The sequence below is a fragment of the Salvelinus namaycush genome, chromosome 7 (genome assembly GCF_016432855.1).
Source record: "Salvelinus namaycush isolate Seneca chromosome 7, SaNama_1.0, whole genome shotgun sequence".
Classification (NCBI taxonomy): Eukaryota; Metazoa; Chordata; class Actinopteri; order Salmoniformes; family Salmonidae; genus Salvelinus; species Salvelinus namaycush.
Genome location: NC_052313.1, coordinates 38,458,679 through 38,476,774, shown reverse-complemented (window position 1 = coordinate 38,476,774; position 18,096 = coordinate 38,458,679). Strand labels below are relative to the sequence as shown.

General features: G+C 41.2%; 1 protein-coding gene across 1 annotated transcript in view; it reads right to left on the bottom strand.

The window, feature by feature from the left end:
* Nucleotides 1–360: 360 nt before the first annotated feature.
* Nucleotides 361–18,096, bottom strand: part of LOC120050711 (neural cell adhesion molecule 2-like) — a 131,320-nt gene continuing 113,584 nt past the window's right edge. Inside the window, exons 15-17 of the mRNA XM_038997278.1 lie at nt 11,454–11,658; nt 2,994–3,110; nt 361–475 (exon numbers count right to left, since the gene is read on the bottom strand). Of these exons, the coding sequence (XP_038853206.1) occupies nt 361–475; nt 2,994–3,110; nt 11,454–11,658 (437 nt within the window). The remainder of the gene's footprint in view (nt 476–2,993; nt 3,111–11,453; nt 11,659–18,096) is intronic.

Here is an 18,096-nt window from a genome sequence, read left to right as displayed (position 1 = left end):
AAAAGCAACGGATAAGCAACGGCAAAGGCGTAAAAAACAACAACAAAACCAAAGTCGGAGGGAAAAAAACAAACAATATTACAATCACTGATCAACACGAAGTGTCCTCGACTGGAGCCATCTTGGATAGAAACAACATAATTGATTAGTCACATATAAACGCTTGTTGTTGGGGACTTCCTCTCTCTTTCTCTCTGGCTTGCTCTCTCTTATTTGTATTTACACACACTTTTCTTTTTCTCTGGGCCCTTATGGACATTTATTTTTTTATGTGTTGTGTTTTTTTCTGTATTTTGATCTCAGGGTAAGATGCTCCGAAATGTTCTCGTTTGCAGCGAGGGGCAATAAGGCACACACGTTTTATGCTTTACTGTCGTCCTGCTTTGTGTGGATGCTGTTGTCGCTGTGCACTTTGATCTCGATCATGTCGGGCTTGAGCGTCTCCTTCCCGTTCTCCTCCTTCAGCGGTAGCTTCCTGTGGGAGAGAGACAGAGGAGACAGACGCGTCTGAGTGAGAGACCTCAGATGAAAGGGTTAATAATAACTACATATTTCACTAAACCCACGTCTCACTCATGACCATGGCTGTTCATTGTTAATTACGGTAACAGTACAGAGAAGACACTCATAAACAATCAATACATAGAAATGTGGAATGTGAAAGGACTTTAATCACCCTGTGAGCCGTATACATTTTGATATGACATTTAGCTAAATCATTTACATAAACACATACAGAGCATGCATCCTTATTGGCAAACTATAAGAGGTGGGATGAGTGGTAGTTTCCATGGCAGCATAGAGTGAGCACGATGGAGAATGATGCATCCATAACATAGGTAACGGTCCCCTACTGCTACTCAATGCATGTAATACATTCAAAGTTAGCACTACCTGACTGACTGTCTAATGAATTAATTTACTTTGTCAATATATTAATATGGTGGTTTATAATGTCAACAGTTTCAACAACCCTCAAATGACTTACTGAACATACACTACCATTCAAACGTTTTTGGTCAGTTAGAAATGTCCTTGTTTTTGAAAGAAAAGCACATTTTCTGTCCATTAAAATAACATCAAATTGATCAGAAATACAGTGTAGTCATTGTTAATGTTGTAAATGACTATTGTAGCTGGAAACGGCTGATTTTTAATTGAATATCTACATAGGCCCATTATCAGCAACCATCATTCCTGTGTTCCAATGGCACGTTGTGTTAGCTAATCCAAGTTTATCATTTTAAAAGGCTAATTGATCATTAGAAAACCCTTTTGCGATTATGTTAGCACAGCTGAAAACTGTTGTTTCTGTGTTCTTTTGCTCATCTTAATCTTTTATTTTTATTGGCCAGTCTGAGATATGGCTTTTTCTTTGCAACTCTGCCTAGAAGGCCAGCATCCGTAGTCGCCTCTTCACTGTTGCCGTTGAGACTGGTGTTTTGCGGGGCGTTTGTTTCTCAAACTAGACATTCTAATGTACTTGTCCTCTTGCTCAGTTGTGCACCGGGGCCTCCCACTCCTCTTTCTATTCTGGTTAGTCATCTTGCACTGTTCTGTGAAGGGAGTAATACCCAACGTTGTACGAGATCTTCAGTTTCTTGGCAATTTCTCGCATGGAATTTCTCAGAACAAGGGTAGACTGACGAGTTTCAGAAGAAAGTATTTTGATTCTTGCCATTTTGAGCCTGTAATCGAACCCACAAATGCTGATGCTCCAGATACTCTAGTCTGATGAAGGACAGTTTTATTGCTTCTTTAATCAGAACAACAGTTTTCAGCTGGGCTAACATAACTGAAAAATGGGTTTCTAATGATCAATTAGCCTTTTTAAATGATAAACTTGGATTAGCTAACACAACGTGCCATTGGAACACAGGAGTGATGGTTGCTGATAATGGGCCTCTGTACGCCTATATAGATATTCCATAAAATATCTGCCGTTTCTAGCTACAGTAGTCATTTACAACATTAACAATGACTACACTATATTTCTGATCAATTTGATGTTATTTTAATGGACAAAAAATTAGCTTTTCTTTCAAAAACAAGGACATTTCTAAGTGACCCCAAACTTTTGAATGGTAGTGTACACAAGAAATACACAAACAAAAAAGGATGTAACTAAAACAATCCTTACTCTATAACGTCGGAAATACAACCAAGAACAATCTACACCTGATTCATTTACAGTACTCATACAAGCTCAGTCGATTAAAGACAACACTACAACTATCAAATCCAGTAGCGTTCCCATCGGCAAGGTACACCCTTGTGTTGAAGAGGCCTGTTATAAGATGGAATAAACATTGACTTTGGCCCCTGGCTGTTGAACCATATACTGTAGAAGGCTCTTCAATGACTGGACACGGTTGTGGCCTGAATTCACCATACTCTTTCATACTAAAGCACATTTCCACCACTATATGTCCAGTCCACTACTACAACCTATAACCATGTCCTTAAATGATATCAGTTAAGTGAGTGCAAGGGCAACACCATTAGCCAAAACCTAGAAAACACACTAAAACACCAACTCCTTATGCTTCTTGTCAACTTCAGCTAAAGTGCCCTTTTCTACTAATATGGCTGCATATTTGGGTTAGGGTGGGGTTACATTATGCTGCATTTAGACGAGGGACGCAAAAAACACCATACCAGTAAGCATAGCTGGACATGAACTCAAGAAAGAGGGGGATGGCAAAAGCAAGCCAGCACGCTCGTATGCGTTACTATGGTGATTTCAGTAAACTATCACTGTAAATCAACATCCGGTAGAAAACAACGCTACGGCAAAAGTTTAAATATTTGAACTCTGGGGGCAAGTCCCTTCTACAGTCGCAACTGACGGCATTCACCGCCTGCCTCAATGGCATTTACCGTCGTGCTGTCATTGAAAACAATGACATTCGGATTGTCGTCTACCTCGTACCATCTAAATACAGCATTAGGGTGGACAGGGCCTTAGAATCCTAGTGGTTCTGGTTCCTTACTCTGGCTCTGTGAGCGGTGTAGTCTCGTTGGGTTCGTGCACTGGGCTCCCATCGTGGTTAGTTATTCTCTCCTCTTCCGTTCTCATCTCAACGATAGGATCCTTGGACCCATCGCCCCTACGCACAAACACACACAGGCATGAGCATGCACATGCGTGCGCACACAGTTACACACAAACTTCAGCAAATCCATTTGTTACACAAAGCAGACAGAAGCAGCGCTTTCCTGTTCTCATCTCTCCTTCTCTTCTATGATATCTCCAGCGGCCATGTCTCCATGCAACCTTGTATACTTAACCCTCACACAGAATGCTGAGGCGATATCTCAGTGTGCCTGCCTGTAATCTAACAGAGCCTCCAAGTGACACCAAAGTACAGTGGGGAAGCCTTTCTCGTTCCCTCGCTTGCTCTTTCCTACGACAACGTTAATCGCGCCAATAAGGCTATCCACACCAGTGCTTTGGGGCTTGCTGACAATCCAAAGGGATTGAATTGGGCTGAGCCGGGGGAACCTGGCTGGCCCTGGGTTCAACCACTTCCTATCTCAGGGGTTTTGGGTGTTAAGCTCCACAGTATGTCAGTAGTGACTCTGAGGGGGCCGATGTCCTATAATAAGCCTGAAAAATCCAAATTGCCGGGCATACACTGCTAATTTTTTTTGCCACAAATTCGCCACGTTTTTGCCGTCCCAGACAACTTTCCATGATCGGGGTGAAATCCTATGAAATAGGGCTAGGATTAGTACGTTGGGACTCACGAAGTTTGAGCGTGTCAAGGACACACGAATGATGGCTGTTCCATTCTCCAGACCCCTGTCGGTTGTCTGAGAATTTTCTGACATTTTGGTCGTACATCTTGTAGTATGTGCAGTACTATGATGCGATTGGGCAAGGACTGCTGACAATAGCCAATGAGTACTCAGCATGTGAGACCAACAATGATGGCGAAGAAGAAAGCAACAGCAACACACACATGGAAGATAGATTGGTGGAGCTGTGGAGAGAACGCAATGCCTTTTCAATGGCAAGTTCATTACATCTGCATCCTACCATGATAGAAACCAAAAAGATAATTTCATATTATCATTTTTATTTCATATTAAGTCCATACTCTGCTCCTCTGTCTCTTTTTTTAATGTTTCTGCACATAATAATATGCACACTAATAAACCAGCTCACTGTTTGCGTGTCAGAAATTCTTTCCTATGACAACCGAGAAACTCAGGGAAAGATCAACTAGGGAATCATTGTGTAATGTGAGCAACCTGGGGTTGAGGAGGGACAGAATGAAATATTTGGGACAAGGAAATTGGCGCACGTCCAAGTTGTTAAGATTTTAGAAGCGTGTAGTGTATGCCTAGCATAAGGTTCATTCCTCAAACAGTCTGAGAAGGCCGAATATAAACATGTAAAGACAATTGACAAGTACCATCCACATTAAAGCAGCTTGCTTTTGGCCCCACTCTGCATTTGGCCTACAGGCTTGTAGTTTGAGACCCCTGCTTTAAACACAAGGGAGAAATGAGTCCAAGTTCTCCAAACAGCATGTAGGAAGCACATATAAACCATCCTTTTTACGAAGCTAAAGTGCAGTGCTCAAGTCCCACCAGACCTTACATATTCAATTATAACCTAAAAACATAAGACAACACTCCTAAGCCAAAGATGACTCAATTACTATTTCCTCCAAGATGCAGAACTAGTCTTACAAACCTAAAAAAACACGGTCAGTTACTTTGCCACTATATTTCCCACTTAGTGAAAAGTGTACAGTGCTTTAAATGCTAAACAATAATTAAGTATAGGAGATTACTTGTACATTTATCTCTGTAGAAGACATAAATGGGTTAATCAATCATGTTGGGTGTTCATAGTTATTCATAGTAGTATTAGGTCCCCAAATGCATTTCTCTCTATTTTAACATGTGTTAATTTGTTTTTATAATGCTGTGCTTGTTTATTTAGTTTTTTAAGCACTTTGAGATTATTTTTTGGTACTGAAAAGCACTATACAGTATAAGCTAAATAAATGATTCTGATTATGACTTATTTCTGTTTGTATAGAAACACAATGTGAATCTATTAAAAAGGACACACCGTTTATTAACACCTTTTCCACATAAGCACGTCCTTGCTCAATACAAAATGAATTATGGCAGGCAAAAACACATCAAATATGCAACTAAATAATTATACATTGCTAATGCACATTTGTATGCATAGTCACCTAAAAATGCTGAAAGCATGCATTCCTGAAATCAATTAATAGTTCATTAGCCAGTGAATTAAAGTTATTTTAATTTCATCAAATTGTTTAGTGATAATGTGATTCTTTGGGAAATATAAAGTTGGCCGCTATTGTGCAGGAAGGAGTGGGAAATAATAACAAATACAGGCTGGTTGGTGTCCCTTTCCCTCTGCCCTTGTTCAACCACCCTGCAGATCTGAGACAATGAGTTGGTGTAAGCAGTAGTTCTAGCTATTTTCTTCTATTTTGCTTACACTGATTTTAATCAGATCTAGCGAGGCTGCAAAAAAGGGAACAACTTTCTGGAATGAGATGCTGCCCAAAGCAAACTGGTAAAACACGCTGTATGCTTCCCGTCATAGACATGACCAGCACAACCATACACAAATTACGAATCACAACCCTACACAAGTCAACTCCATCAGAATCTAATGTTACTATACACACGGTATCATCTCTTTCCATTCACCACTTACTGTCATCAGTAGGTGGACCATTTACATGTAAGTGTCTTACATAACATATACAATCCTACAGAACATTCAACACATCTCTAAGACTTAGAATCCCATTTTAGCACCACTTAAGCACCGTGGTGGATCTGATTTAGCATCTTAAACTTAAAGCATCTCCTACTTTCCATTAATCCAAATCCCTCAGATATGTAGAAAGGCCCAAGTCAGAGGCAGTCTGCAGTCTCAGCAGGAAGATACAGTGGCTTGCGAAAGTATTCACCCCCTTGGCATTTTTCCTATTTTGTTGCCTTACAACCTGGAATTAAAATAGATTTTTGGGGGATTTGTATCATTTGATTTACACAACATGCCTAACACGTTGAAGATACAAAATATTTTTTATTGTGAAACAAAGCGTGTATAACTATTCAACCCCTCAAAGTCAATACTTTGTAGAGCAACCTTCTGCAGCAATTACAGCTGCAACTTTCTTGGGGTATGTATCTATAAGCTTGGCACATCTAGCCACTGGGATTTTCGTCCATTCTTCAAGGCAAAACTGTTCCGCTGGTGTACAGCAATCTCTAAGTCATCTCTAAGCCACAGATTCTCAATTGGATTGAGGACTGGACTTTGACTAGGCCATTCCAAGACATTTAAATGTTTCCCCTTAAACCACTCAAGTGTTGCTTTAGCAGTATGCTTAGGGTCATTGTCCTGCTGGAAGGTGAACCTCTATCCCAGTCTCAAATCTCTGTACGACTGAAACAAGTTTCCCTTAAGAATTTCTCTGTGTTTAGCGCCATCCATCATTCCTTCAATTCTGACCAGTTTCCCAGTCCCTGCCGATGAAAAACATCCCCACCGCATGATGCTGCCACCACAATGCTTCCCTGTGGCGATGGTGTTCTTGGGGTGATGAGAGGTATTTTTCCTTGATGGCCAAAAAGCTACATTTTTGTCTCATCTGTCCAGAGTACCTTCTTCCAAATGTTTGGGGAGTCTCCCACATGCTTTTTGGCAAACACTAAACGTGTATGCTTATTTTTGTCTTTTAGCAATTGTTTCTTTCTGGACACTCTTCCGTAAAGCCCAGTTCTGTGGAGTGTGCGGCTTAAAGTGGTCCTATGGACAGATACTCCAATCTCCGCTGTGGAGCTTTGCAGCTCCTTCAGGGTTATCTTTGGTCTCTTTGTTGCCTCTCTGATTATTGCCCACCTTGGCTGGTCCATGAGTTTTGGTGGGCGGCCCTCTCTTGGCAGGTTTGTTGTGGTGCCATATTCTTTCCATTTTTTAATAATGGATTTAATGGTGCTCCGTGGGATGTTCAAAGTTTTGGATATTTTTTTATAACCCAACCCTGATCTGTACTTCTCCACAACTCTGTCCCTGACATGTTTGGAGAGCTCCTTGGTCTTCATGGTGCCACTTGTTTGGTGGTGCCCCTTGCTTAGTGGTGTTGCAGACTCTGGGGCCTCTCAATCCAATTGAGAATTTGTGGTATGACTTAAAGATTGCTGTACACCAGTGGAACGCATCCAACTTGAAGGAGCTGGAGCAGTTTTGCCTTGAAGAATGGGCAAAAATCCCATTGGCAAGATGTGCCAAGCTTATAGAAACATACCCCAAGAACTTGCAGCTGTAATTGCTGCAAAAGGTGGCTCTACAAAGTATGGACTTTGGGAGGGTGAATAGTTATGCACGCTCAACTTTTCAGTTTTTTTGTCTTATTTCTTGTTTGTTTCACAAGAAAAAATACTTTGCATCTTCAGAGTGGTAGGCATTTTGTGTAAATCTAATGATACAAACCCCCCAAAAATCTATTTTAATTCCAGGTTGCAAGGCAACAAAATAGGAAATATGCCAAGGGGGAGAATACTTTCGCAAGTCACTGTATATACTGAGATCATGTGACACTTAGATTGCACACAGGTGGACTTTATTTAACTAATTATGTGAATTCTGAAGGTAGTTGGTTGCACCAGATCTTATTCAGAGACTTCATAGCAAAGGGGGTGCATACAAATGCACCCACCAGTTTTCCGTTTTACATTTTTATTTATTTTTTAAACAAGTAATTTTTTTAATTTCACTTCACCAATTTCGACTATTTGGTGTATGTCCACAACATGAAATCACCAAAAAATCTATTTAAATTACAGGTTGTAATACAACAAAATAGGAAAAATGCCAAGGGGATGAATACTTTTGAAAAGTACTGTATCACCCACCCACCCACCGACCAGACAGTCACACGCAAGCACGCACACACACAAACACACACACACACACACTGTAGACTCCATTAGACCTCCTTGTAACTCAGCACAATGTCAGTCTAGCTACACGCTGTCTTGTTAGGCTCTTCCCTTCCTTTGCCTTGGCTGAGAGACAGCAAGTAGGCACACTGACAACTCTCCCACTATCCATCTATTTCCACACACACACACACTGTAGACTCCATTAGACCTCCTTGTAACTCAGCACAATGTCAGTCTAGCTACACGCTGTCTTGTTAGGCTCTTCCCTTCCTTTGCCTTGGCTGAGAGACAGCAAGTAGGCACACTGACAACTCTCCCACTATCCATCTTTCTCCCTCTGTCCCTCTCTCCTCTTTCATTCTCTTTATCTCTCGCTCTCCCTAACCCCTCTCTCTCTTTCCATCTTTCCCAAGCTCTATCACTCTTTCCATCCATTCTGCTGTGCAAGAGTCATCAGTCCTATCTTGCATTTATTAATTATTCATGCTGTTTCAAATTAAACTCCAGCTCCATGGAATGAAAGTGGAGGTAAATAGTAATAGCTGTGGTTTTGTAATGGCATGCTCAGTGAATCCTGAACACAGATAAGCACACACTGTAACCTAGATTTAGACACTCTGAACAAACACATAGCCTTGTATTTCCACTCTTTCACATATACAGATTTTTTCACGTACACATGTATGTGCACACACGCCACAAATGCTGCTTACAAGCAACAATTAAAGCAGGAAGCACCAGTGACTAGATGTGAAAAAGTGGTCAGACGAAGCAGATGCTAAGCTACAGGACTGTTTTGCTAGCACAGACTGGAATATGTTCCGGGATTCCTCCGATGTCATTGGGGAGTACACCACATCAGTCATTGGCTTCATCATTAAGTGCATCGATGAGGTCGTCCCCACAATGACCGTACATACATACCCCAACCAGAAGCCATGGATTACAGGCAGCCTCCGTACTGAGCTAAAGGCTAGAGCTGCCGCTTTCAAGGACCGGGACTGAAGCTTTTAAGAAATCCCGCTATGCCCTCAGACGAACCATCAAACAGGCAAAGAGTCAATACAGGACTAAGATTGAATTGCACTACACCGGCTCTGACGCTCGTCGGATGTGGCAGGGCTTGCAAACCATTACAGACTAGGAAGGAAGCACAGCCGAGAGCTACCCAGTGACACAAGCCTACCAGACAAGCTAAACTACTTCTATGCTCGCTTCAAGGCAAATAACACTGAAACATGCATGAGAGCACCAGCTGTTCCGGAAAACAGTGTGATCGCACTCTCCGCAGCCAATGTGAGTAAGACCTTTAAACAGGTCAACATTCACAAGGCCGCAGGGCCAGACAGATTACCAGGACGTGTACTGCGAGCATGCACTGATCAACTGGCAAGTGTCTTCAACGACATTTTCAACCTCTCCCTGTCCGAGTCTGTAATACCAACCTGTTTTAAGCAGACCACCATAGTGCACGTGCCCAAGAACACTAAGGTAACCTCCCTAAATCACTACCGACCCGTAGCACTCATGTCTGTAGCCATGAAGTGCTTTGAAAGGCTGGTCACGGCTCACATCAACACCATTATCCCAGAAACCCTAGACCCACTCCAAATTGCATACCGCCCCAACAGATCCACAGATGATACAATCTCTATTGCTCTCCACACTGCCCTTTCCCACCTGGACAAAAGGAATACTTATGTGAGAATACTATTCATTGACTACAGCTCAGAGTTCAACACCATAGCGCCCTCAAAGCTCATCAATAAGCTAAGGACCCTGGGACTAAACACCCCTCTGCAACTGGATCCTAGGCTTCCTGACGGGCCGCCCCCCAGGTGGTAAGGGTAGGTAATAACTCATATGTTACGCTGATCCTCAACATAGGGGCCCCTCAGGGGTGTTCGCTCAGTCCCCTCTTGTGTCCTCCCTATTCACTCATGACTGCACGGCCAGGCACGACTCCAACACCATCATTAAATTTGCCGATGACAAAACAGTGGTAGGTCTGATCACCGACAACGACGAGACAGCTTAAAGGGAGGAGGTCAGAGACCTGGCCGTGTGGTGCCAAGACAACAACCTCTCCCTCAATGTGATCAAGACAAAGGAGATGATTGTGGACTACAGAAAAAAGAGGACCGAGCACGCCCCCATTCTTATCGACGGGGCTGCAGTGGAGCAGGTTGAGAGCTTCAAGTTCCTTGGTGTCCACATCACCAACAAACCAACATGGTCCAAGCACACCAGGACAGCCGTGAAGAGGGCACGAAAAAATGAATTCCCCCCTCAGGAGACTGAAAAGATTTGGCATGGGTCCTGAGATCCTCAAAAGGTTCTACAGCTGCACCATCGAGAGCATCCTGAATTGTTGCATCACTGCCTGGTATGGCAACTGCTTGGCCTCCGACCGCAAGGCACTACAGAGGGTAGTGTGAACAGCCCAGTACATCACTGGGGCCAAGCTTCCTGCCATTCAGAACCTCTATACCAGGTGGTGTCAGAGGATGGCCCTAAAAATTGTCAAAGACTCCAGCCACCCTAGTCATAGACTGTTCTCTCTGCTACCGCATGGTAAGCGATACCGGAACGCCAAGTCTAGGTACAGGAGGCTTCTTAACAGCTTCTACCCCCAAGCCATAAGACTCATAAACATCTAGTCAAATGGCTACCCAGACTATTTGCATTGCTCCCCCCCTTCTTTACACACCTGCTACTCTCTGTTGTCATCTATGCATAGTCACTTTAATAACTATCTACATGTACATACTACCTCAACTAACTGGTGCCTCCACACATTGACTCTGTATCGGTACCACTGTATATAGTCTCGCTGTTGTTATTTTACTGCTGCACTTTAATTACTTGTTACTTTTTTGTTACCATATATTTTTTTAACTGCATTGTTGGTTAGGGGCTTGTAAGTAAGCATTTCACTCTAAGTTCAACACCTGTTGTATTCGGCGCATGTGACTAATACTATTTGATTTGATTTGACACACATGCGCGAACGTGCAAAAACCAACACATGCGTGCATACACACCAAACATACCACATACAAGTTCACATGAAAAAACAAACTGTGCCAAGTATATTTCTGCATAATGAAGAGTGAGCATTAAAAGATTGAAGGAGTGATTTACATATTTTGACAGTGGGGAGTGTCCGGGTGAGATATAAACTGTCTCAATAGTCTAAATTGGCTTACTTTCCATCATCTGCAATTATATGTAAAGTTTGGACAGGTGAAAATAAATATGTCAGAAACAAAATGGAGGATTAACTTTCACCTATCCAATTCTTCCAGATCAGAATGTATGAGGGAAAAGGGAGTAGAAAGAATTGAGATACACTCTGAGAGGGAGTGAGTGAGTAAGCAAGTGAGTGAGTGAGCAGGTGAACAATCACTTGCGACTAACTGCCTGACTGACTGACAATGTCACATCACACATTCTATGACACAAGGTCGGTCTTCACAATTCAAAGGTCCACTCACAGGTAGGCGGCCTTGCCCTCCTCCATCTCCTTGCTCTTGCCGCTGGTGGCCGTCTTCTTGCTGCAGAGCTTGCGCGTGATACACATGAGCAGGCCGCACTGGCGCAGGAAGTAGCAGCTGACGTCCACCACCACGAGTACCAGGAGGAAGCCGACCAGGCCCAGGCCCACCACAGGCCCCAACCCCAGGCCGCTGAATAGGGAGTCTGCTGGATGGAGGCCGGACAGAGGGAGAGTACTGTCACTCAATGAGTTACAGAGAAAGAGTAAGTGACACACATCTTATTAACATAACCCTGGCCACCCACAGGCCTGAGTCCAAGGCCCCTGAACAGGGAGTCTGCTGGATGGAGGCCAGACAGAGAGAGAGTATTGTCACTCAACAAGTTATATACCGAGTCACCACCGCCCCCAGGCCCAAGCTGCTGAACTGGGAGTCTGCTAAGATGGGAGAAACAGAGAGAGAGCCCTGTGGGAAGCTGCTATAGACCACCAAGTGCTAACAGTCAGTATGTGCTTGATAATGTATGTGATATCAACAGAGTGGTATATTTTCTGGGTGATTTTAATATTGACTGGATTTCATCAAGCTGCCAAATCAAGAAAAAGCTTCAAACTGTAACCAATGCCTGCAACCTGGTTCAGGTTATCAGTCAACCTACCAGGGTAGTTACAAACAGCACAGTAATTATATAATCAACATGTATTGATCACACCTTTACTGATGCTGCAGAATTGTGCTTTAAAGCAGAATACAAATCCATCAGATGTGGTGATCACAATACAGTAGCCATATCTAGGAAAACCAAAGTTCCAAAGGCTGGGCCTAATAGAGTGTGTAATAGGTAATACAATAAGTTTTGTATTGATTCCTATGTTGTTGATGTAAAAAATATTTGTTGGTCTGTGGTGTGTATTTAGGAGCAACCAGACACCTCACGTTTATGAAATTGCTTATTCCAGTTACTAATACTCATGCAGCCATTAACCTTTCTGAACCACCCATCCCGGATCCGGGATAATTGTCATCAGAAACGCTGACTAGCATAGCCTAGCCTAGCGCCACAGGTATATAATATAATATAATTGCATGAAATCACAAGTGCAATATTGCAAAACACAGCTTAGCCTTTTGTTAATCCATCTGTCGTCTCAGATTTTGAAATTATGCTTTACAGCGAAAGCAATACAAGCGTTTGTGTAAGTTTATCGATCGCTCGACAAAACAATAAGTACACCTAGCATCAGGTAACTTGGTCACGAAAATCAGAAAAGCAATCAAATTAATCGTTTACCTTTGATGATCTTCGGATGTTTTCACTCACGAGACTCCCAGTTAGAGAACAAATGTTCCTTTTGTTCCATAAAGATATTTTTTATATCCAAATACCTCCGTTAGTTTGATGCGTTATGCCCAGGAATCCACCGGAAAGAGCGGTCGCGACAACGGCGACAAAAATTCCAAATTATATCCATAATGTCCACAGAAACATGTCAAACGTTTTTTATAATCCATCCTCAGGGTGTTTTTCAAATATCTATTCGATAATATATCAACTGGGACAGTTATATCAACCGGGACAGCACAAGTCACTCTGAGAGCCCTCACCTATCCACTTACGCAATGTGGTCGTTCACGCTCATTCTTCAAAATAAAAGCCTGAAACTATGTCTAAAGGCTGTTGACACCTTAGGGAAGCTATAGAAAAAGAAGTCTGGTTGATATCCCTTTATATGGGCAATAGGGATGCATAGGAACAGAGAGGTTTCAAGAACAGGGGCACTTCCTGATTGGATTTTCCTCAGGTTTAAGCCTGCAAAATCAGTTCTGTTTAACTCACAGACAAAAATGTTACAGTTTTGGAAACTTCAGAGTGTTTTCTATCCTAATCTGACAATTATATGCATATTCTAGTTTCGGGGGCTGAGAAATAGGCAGTTTCAAATGGGTACGTTTTTTAGCCAAAAACGAAAATATCGCCCCCTAGTCTTAAGAAGTTTTAAGAAAATGACTGTAATTTTTTTTTACCTTTTCAAACGTGAGTTCCAAATATCTCTAAATGTTGCCCAGCGTGAGTTGTTTTATGCACTTGACGTCAGAATGCACTCACTGTTCCAAATGTATTTACAGTTTTATTCACGTTTTAAAGTACTGATGACAAATAATGCATTCCGGTTATTGCATAGATTTTAATGGACACCTATTATGTGTGTAAAATACTTTTTAGAAGGTTGTACTGATTATGATGAGCTAAGCTAATTCCAGCTATGTGTGGAGCCATGTTTGTTGACATACAATGCGTTTTGAGTTTCACATAATTCATCTGTCGGACCAAAAATGTTATAACAAACCAAGGTGAGTAAGGGTTCACTCATTTTTCGAGAACTTCCGCAAGTGAATGGTGGGTTGTGAACGATGGTAGACGACACACCCCCTTCAAAATGCATACTATAAACAGACCAAACTCATCTTGTCTCGTCTTATTATCTTTGGTTGATGCGAAAAAACAAACATGGCGGCGCGCACATACTACCTATTGTCGGATTACTTTCGATTTCTAGAAAGTGTTTTACTCAATTATTTAGATCAATGGTAAGCTCACCCGTGATGTAATTAATTATACATAGTAATTGCTATTAGCTAATTCATATTGTAGTTTCTGTCAGCCGAGAGTAAAAATATATGACCTCTTGTGTTATGTCAATCTTTCCTCAGTTAGTGCTAGGACAAATGTAGCCTACATTTTTCCGGTTTGGATGATTATGTTATGCTGTAGCTACTTCTGTGAATGTCTGAACATTGCATACAAAAATAAACTGCTCACATTCTGGACATAACTTTGTAAGGACTGTGTTTGTGTAAATAGTTTCTGAAAAAAGTGTTGCCAGCTCAAATGCTGATGGTTGCGTCATTTGAAACTGGCCTGTTCTAAATAAGCATTCTAAATAAGAGAATATGAATATGAATATGTTAACAAAAAGTGCAGCTGGTTTCAGAATGGGTGGAAAGGAATAAGTTATTCCTAAACATTTCAAAAACTAAAAGCATTGTATTTGGAACAAATCATTCACTAAACCATGAACCTCAACTAAATTTTGTAATGAATAATGTGTAAATTGAGCAAGTTGAGGTGACTAAACTGCTTGGAGTAACCCTGGATTGTAAACTGACACGGTCAAAAAATGTTGACATAAAGCGCTGCTCTGCCTTCTTAACAACACCATCAACAAGGCAGGTCCTACAGGCCCTTGTTTTGTCGCACCTGGACTACTGTTCAGGTGTGGTCAGGTGCCACAAAGAGGGACTTTAAAATGGACTCAGAACAGGGCAGCATGGCTGGCCCTTTAACTTCTTCAGGGCAGGGGGCAGCATTTTCACTTTTGGATAAATAGCATGCCAAAATTCAACTGCCTGCTACTCATCCCCAGAATATAAGATATGCATATTATTAGTAGATTTGGATAGAAAACACTCTGAAGTTTCTAAAACTGTTTGAATCATGTCTGTGAGAATAACAGAACTTATGTAGCAGGCAAAACCCCGAGGACAAACCATTCAGAATTTTTATTTTTTGAGGTCACTGTCTTTTCAATGAGTTTTCATTGAGACACCAGATTTCAAAAATGCTTTACGGCGAAAGTAAACAATGCGATTATCTGAGGATAGCACCCCAGCTAACAATTACAGACCATCATATTTCAACCCTCCCGGCGCGACACAAAACACAGAAATAAAGATATAATTCATGCCTTACCTTTGACGAGCTTCTTCTGTTGGCACTCCAATATGTCCCATAAACATCACAAATGGTCCTTTTGTTAGATTAATTCCGTCGATATATATCCAAAATGTCCATTTATTTGGCACGTTTGATCCAGAAAAACACCGGTTCCAACTTGCACAACGTGACTACAAAATATCTCAAAAGTTACCTGTAAGCTTTGTCCAAAATTCTAACTATTTTTGTAATACAACTTTAGGTATTTTTTAACGTAACTAATCGATACAATTGAAGACGGGATGATCTGTGTACAATACCGGAGGAAAACAATGTGTAGCATGCTTTCTGGTCACGCGCCTCTAACAAACAGTACACTTCACTGGAGCCTCATTCTGAACATGGCTACTTCTTCATTTCTCAAAGGAAAAACCTCAACCAATTTCTAAAGACTGTTGACATCCAGTGGAAGCGATAGGAACTGCAGGAAGGTCCCTTAGAAATCTGAATTCCCAATGAAACCCCATTGAAAAGAGAGTGACCTCAAAACAAAAAAATCTGAATGGTTTGTCCTCTGGGTTTTACCTGCCAAATAAGTTCTGTTATAGTCACAGACATGATTCCAACAATTTTAGAAACTTCAGAGTGTTTTCTATCCAATACTAATAATAATATGCATATATTAGCATCTGGGACTGAGTAGGAGGCAGTTTACTCTGGGCACGCTTTTCATCCAAACGTCAAAATGCTGCCCCCTATCCTAGAGAAGTTAACAAGTAGTGATGAAGTCAATCTCTTCACTTTGAACCATGAGAGATTGACATGCATACTATTAATGTTGGCTCCCCATGTACATTAACTTCTCTAGGGTAGGGGGCAGCATTCGGAATTTTGGATGAAAAGCATGCCCAAATTAAACTGCCTGCTTCTCGGGCCCAGAAGATATGATATGCATATAACTGGTAGATTTGGATAGAAAACACTCTAACGTTTCCAAAACTGTTAAAATAGTGTCTGTGAGTATAACAGAACTGATTTGGCAGGTGAAAACCTGAGAAAAATCCATTCGGGAAGTCGTTTTTTGTTGTTGGTTTTGTAGTTTTCTATTCAATGCCATTACAGTACCCATTGACTTAGGACTCAAATTGCAGTTCTTATGCCTTCCACTAGATGTCAACAGTCTTTAGAAATTGTTTCAGGCTTGTATTCTGAAAAATGAGGAAGTAAGAGCAGTCTGAATGAGTGGACCCTAAAGTGTCCCAGAGCTTTTTCATGCGCGCGACCAAGAGAGTGCCTTTCTTGTTTACCTTTTATATTGACGACGTTATTGTCCGGTTGAAATATTATCGATTATTTAGGCTAAAAACAACCTGAGGATTGAATATAAACATCGTTTGACATGTTTCTATGAACAATAAGGATACAATTTGGATTTTTTGTCTGCCTGTTTTGACTACGTTTGAGCCTGTGGATTACTGAAGAAAACGTGCGAACAAAACGGAGGTTTTTGGATATAAAGAGACTTTATCGAACAAAAGGAACATTTATTGAGTAAATTAATGTCTGCTGAGTGCAACCATATGAAGACCATCAAAGGTAAGGGATTAATTTTATCTCTATTTCTGACTTGTGTAACTCTTCTACTTGGCTGGTTACTGTTTGTAATGATTTGTCTGCTGGGCTATGTTCTCAAATAATCGTAAGGTATGCTTTCGCCGTAAAGCATTTTTTAAATCTGACACCGTGGTTGGATTCACAAGAAGTTAATCTTTAAACCTATGTAAAATATGTTTTGTTTTCTGAATTTTTATAATGAGTATTTCTGTATTTGAATTTGGCGCCCAGCAGTTTCACTGGCTGTTGAAGAGGTGGGACGCTAACGTCTCACGTACCCAAGAGGGGTTAACGAGTTACTATCTCCCGACTTAAACTCTAAAGATATAAATATCTCTTACATCAATCACAGTCAATTATTAATCATTACCTCATCAGTCTCATTCTGAACGTCGCACAATTCTTGGATATCTGCACGAACCCTAACCTAACGTATAAATCAGCAATACACAAATTGGCTTAATTATTTATTTACATACTCACTAAATAATCACACAGAAATACATAAACACACAGTATAGGCTGAATTGATTATTAACATAATGCAATGAAAAGTCTCTAGTGGACTAACCCGATATGGCGGATAGTTAAACAATGGAGAGAGGGTGGGGACAAATAAAGGTTGGGGAAGACAGAAGGGGACCCATTGTACATACAGTTGGAAAACTATGCTCATGGGAATGTGAATACTTCGCACAAGAACGACCGCTCATTCGAAAAGAAATGCAATGTACACTACCGTTCAAAAGTTTGGGGTCACTTAGAAATGTCCTTGTTTTTGAAAGAAAAGCACATCTTTGTCCTTTAAATAACATCAAATTGATCAGAAATACAGTGTAGACATTGTTAATATTGTAAATGACTACTGTAGCTGGAAACGGCAGATTCTTTATGGAATATACATAGGCGTACATAGGCGTACAGAGGCCCAATATCAAAAAACTTTCGGTCTATATCAAATCTCCTATTCCTCTCAAAGATCTTTAGAAAAAGCTGTCACTGCCTTCCTGAAGACAAACAATGTATACAAAACGCTTCTGTCTGGTTTTAGACCCCATCACAGCACTGAGACTGCACTTGTGAAGGTGGTAAATTACCTTTTAATGGCGTCAGACCGAGGCTCTGCATCTGTCCTCGTGCTCCTACACCTTAGTGCTGCTTTTGATACCATCGATCACCACATTCTTTTGGAGAGATTGGAAACCCAAATTGGTCTACACGGACAAGTTCTGGCCTGGTTTAGATCTTATCTGTCGGATAGATATCAGTTTGTCTCTGTGGATGGTTTGTCAAATCAACTGTAAATTACGG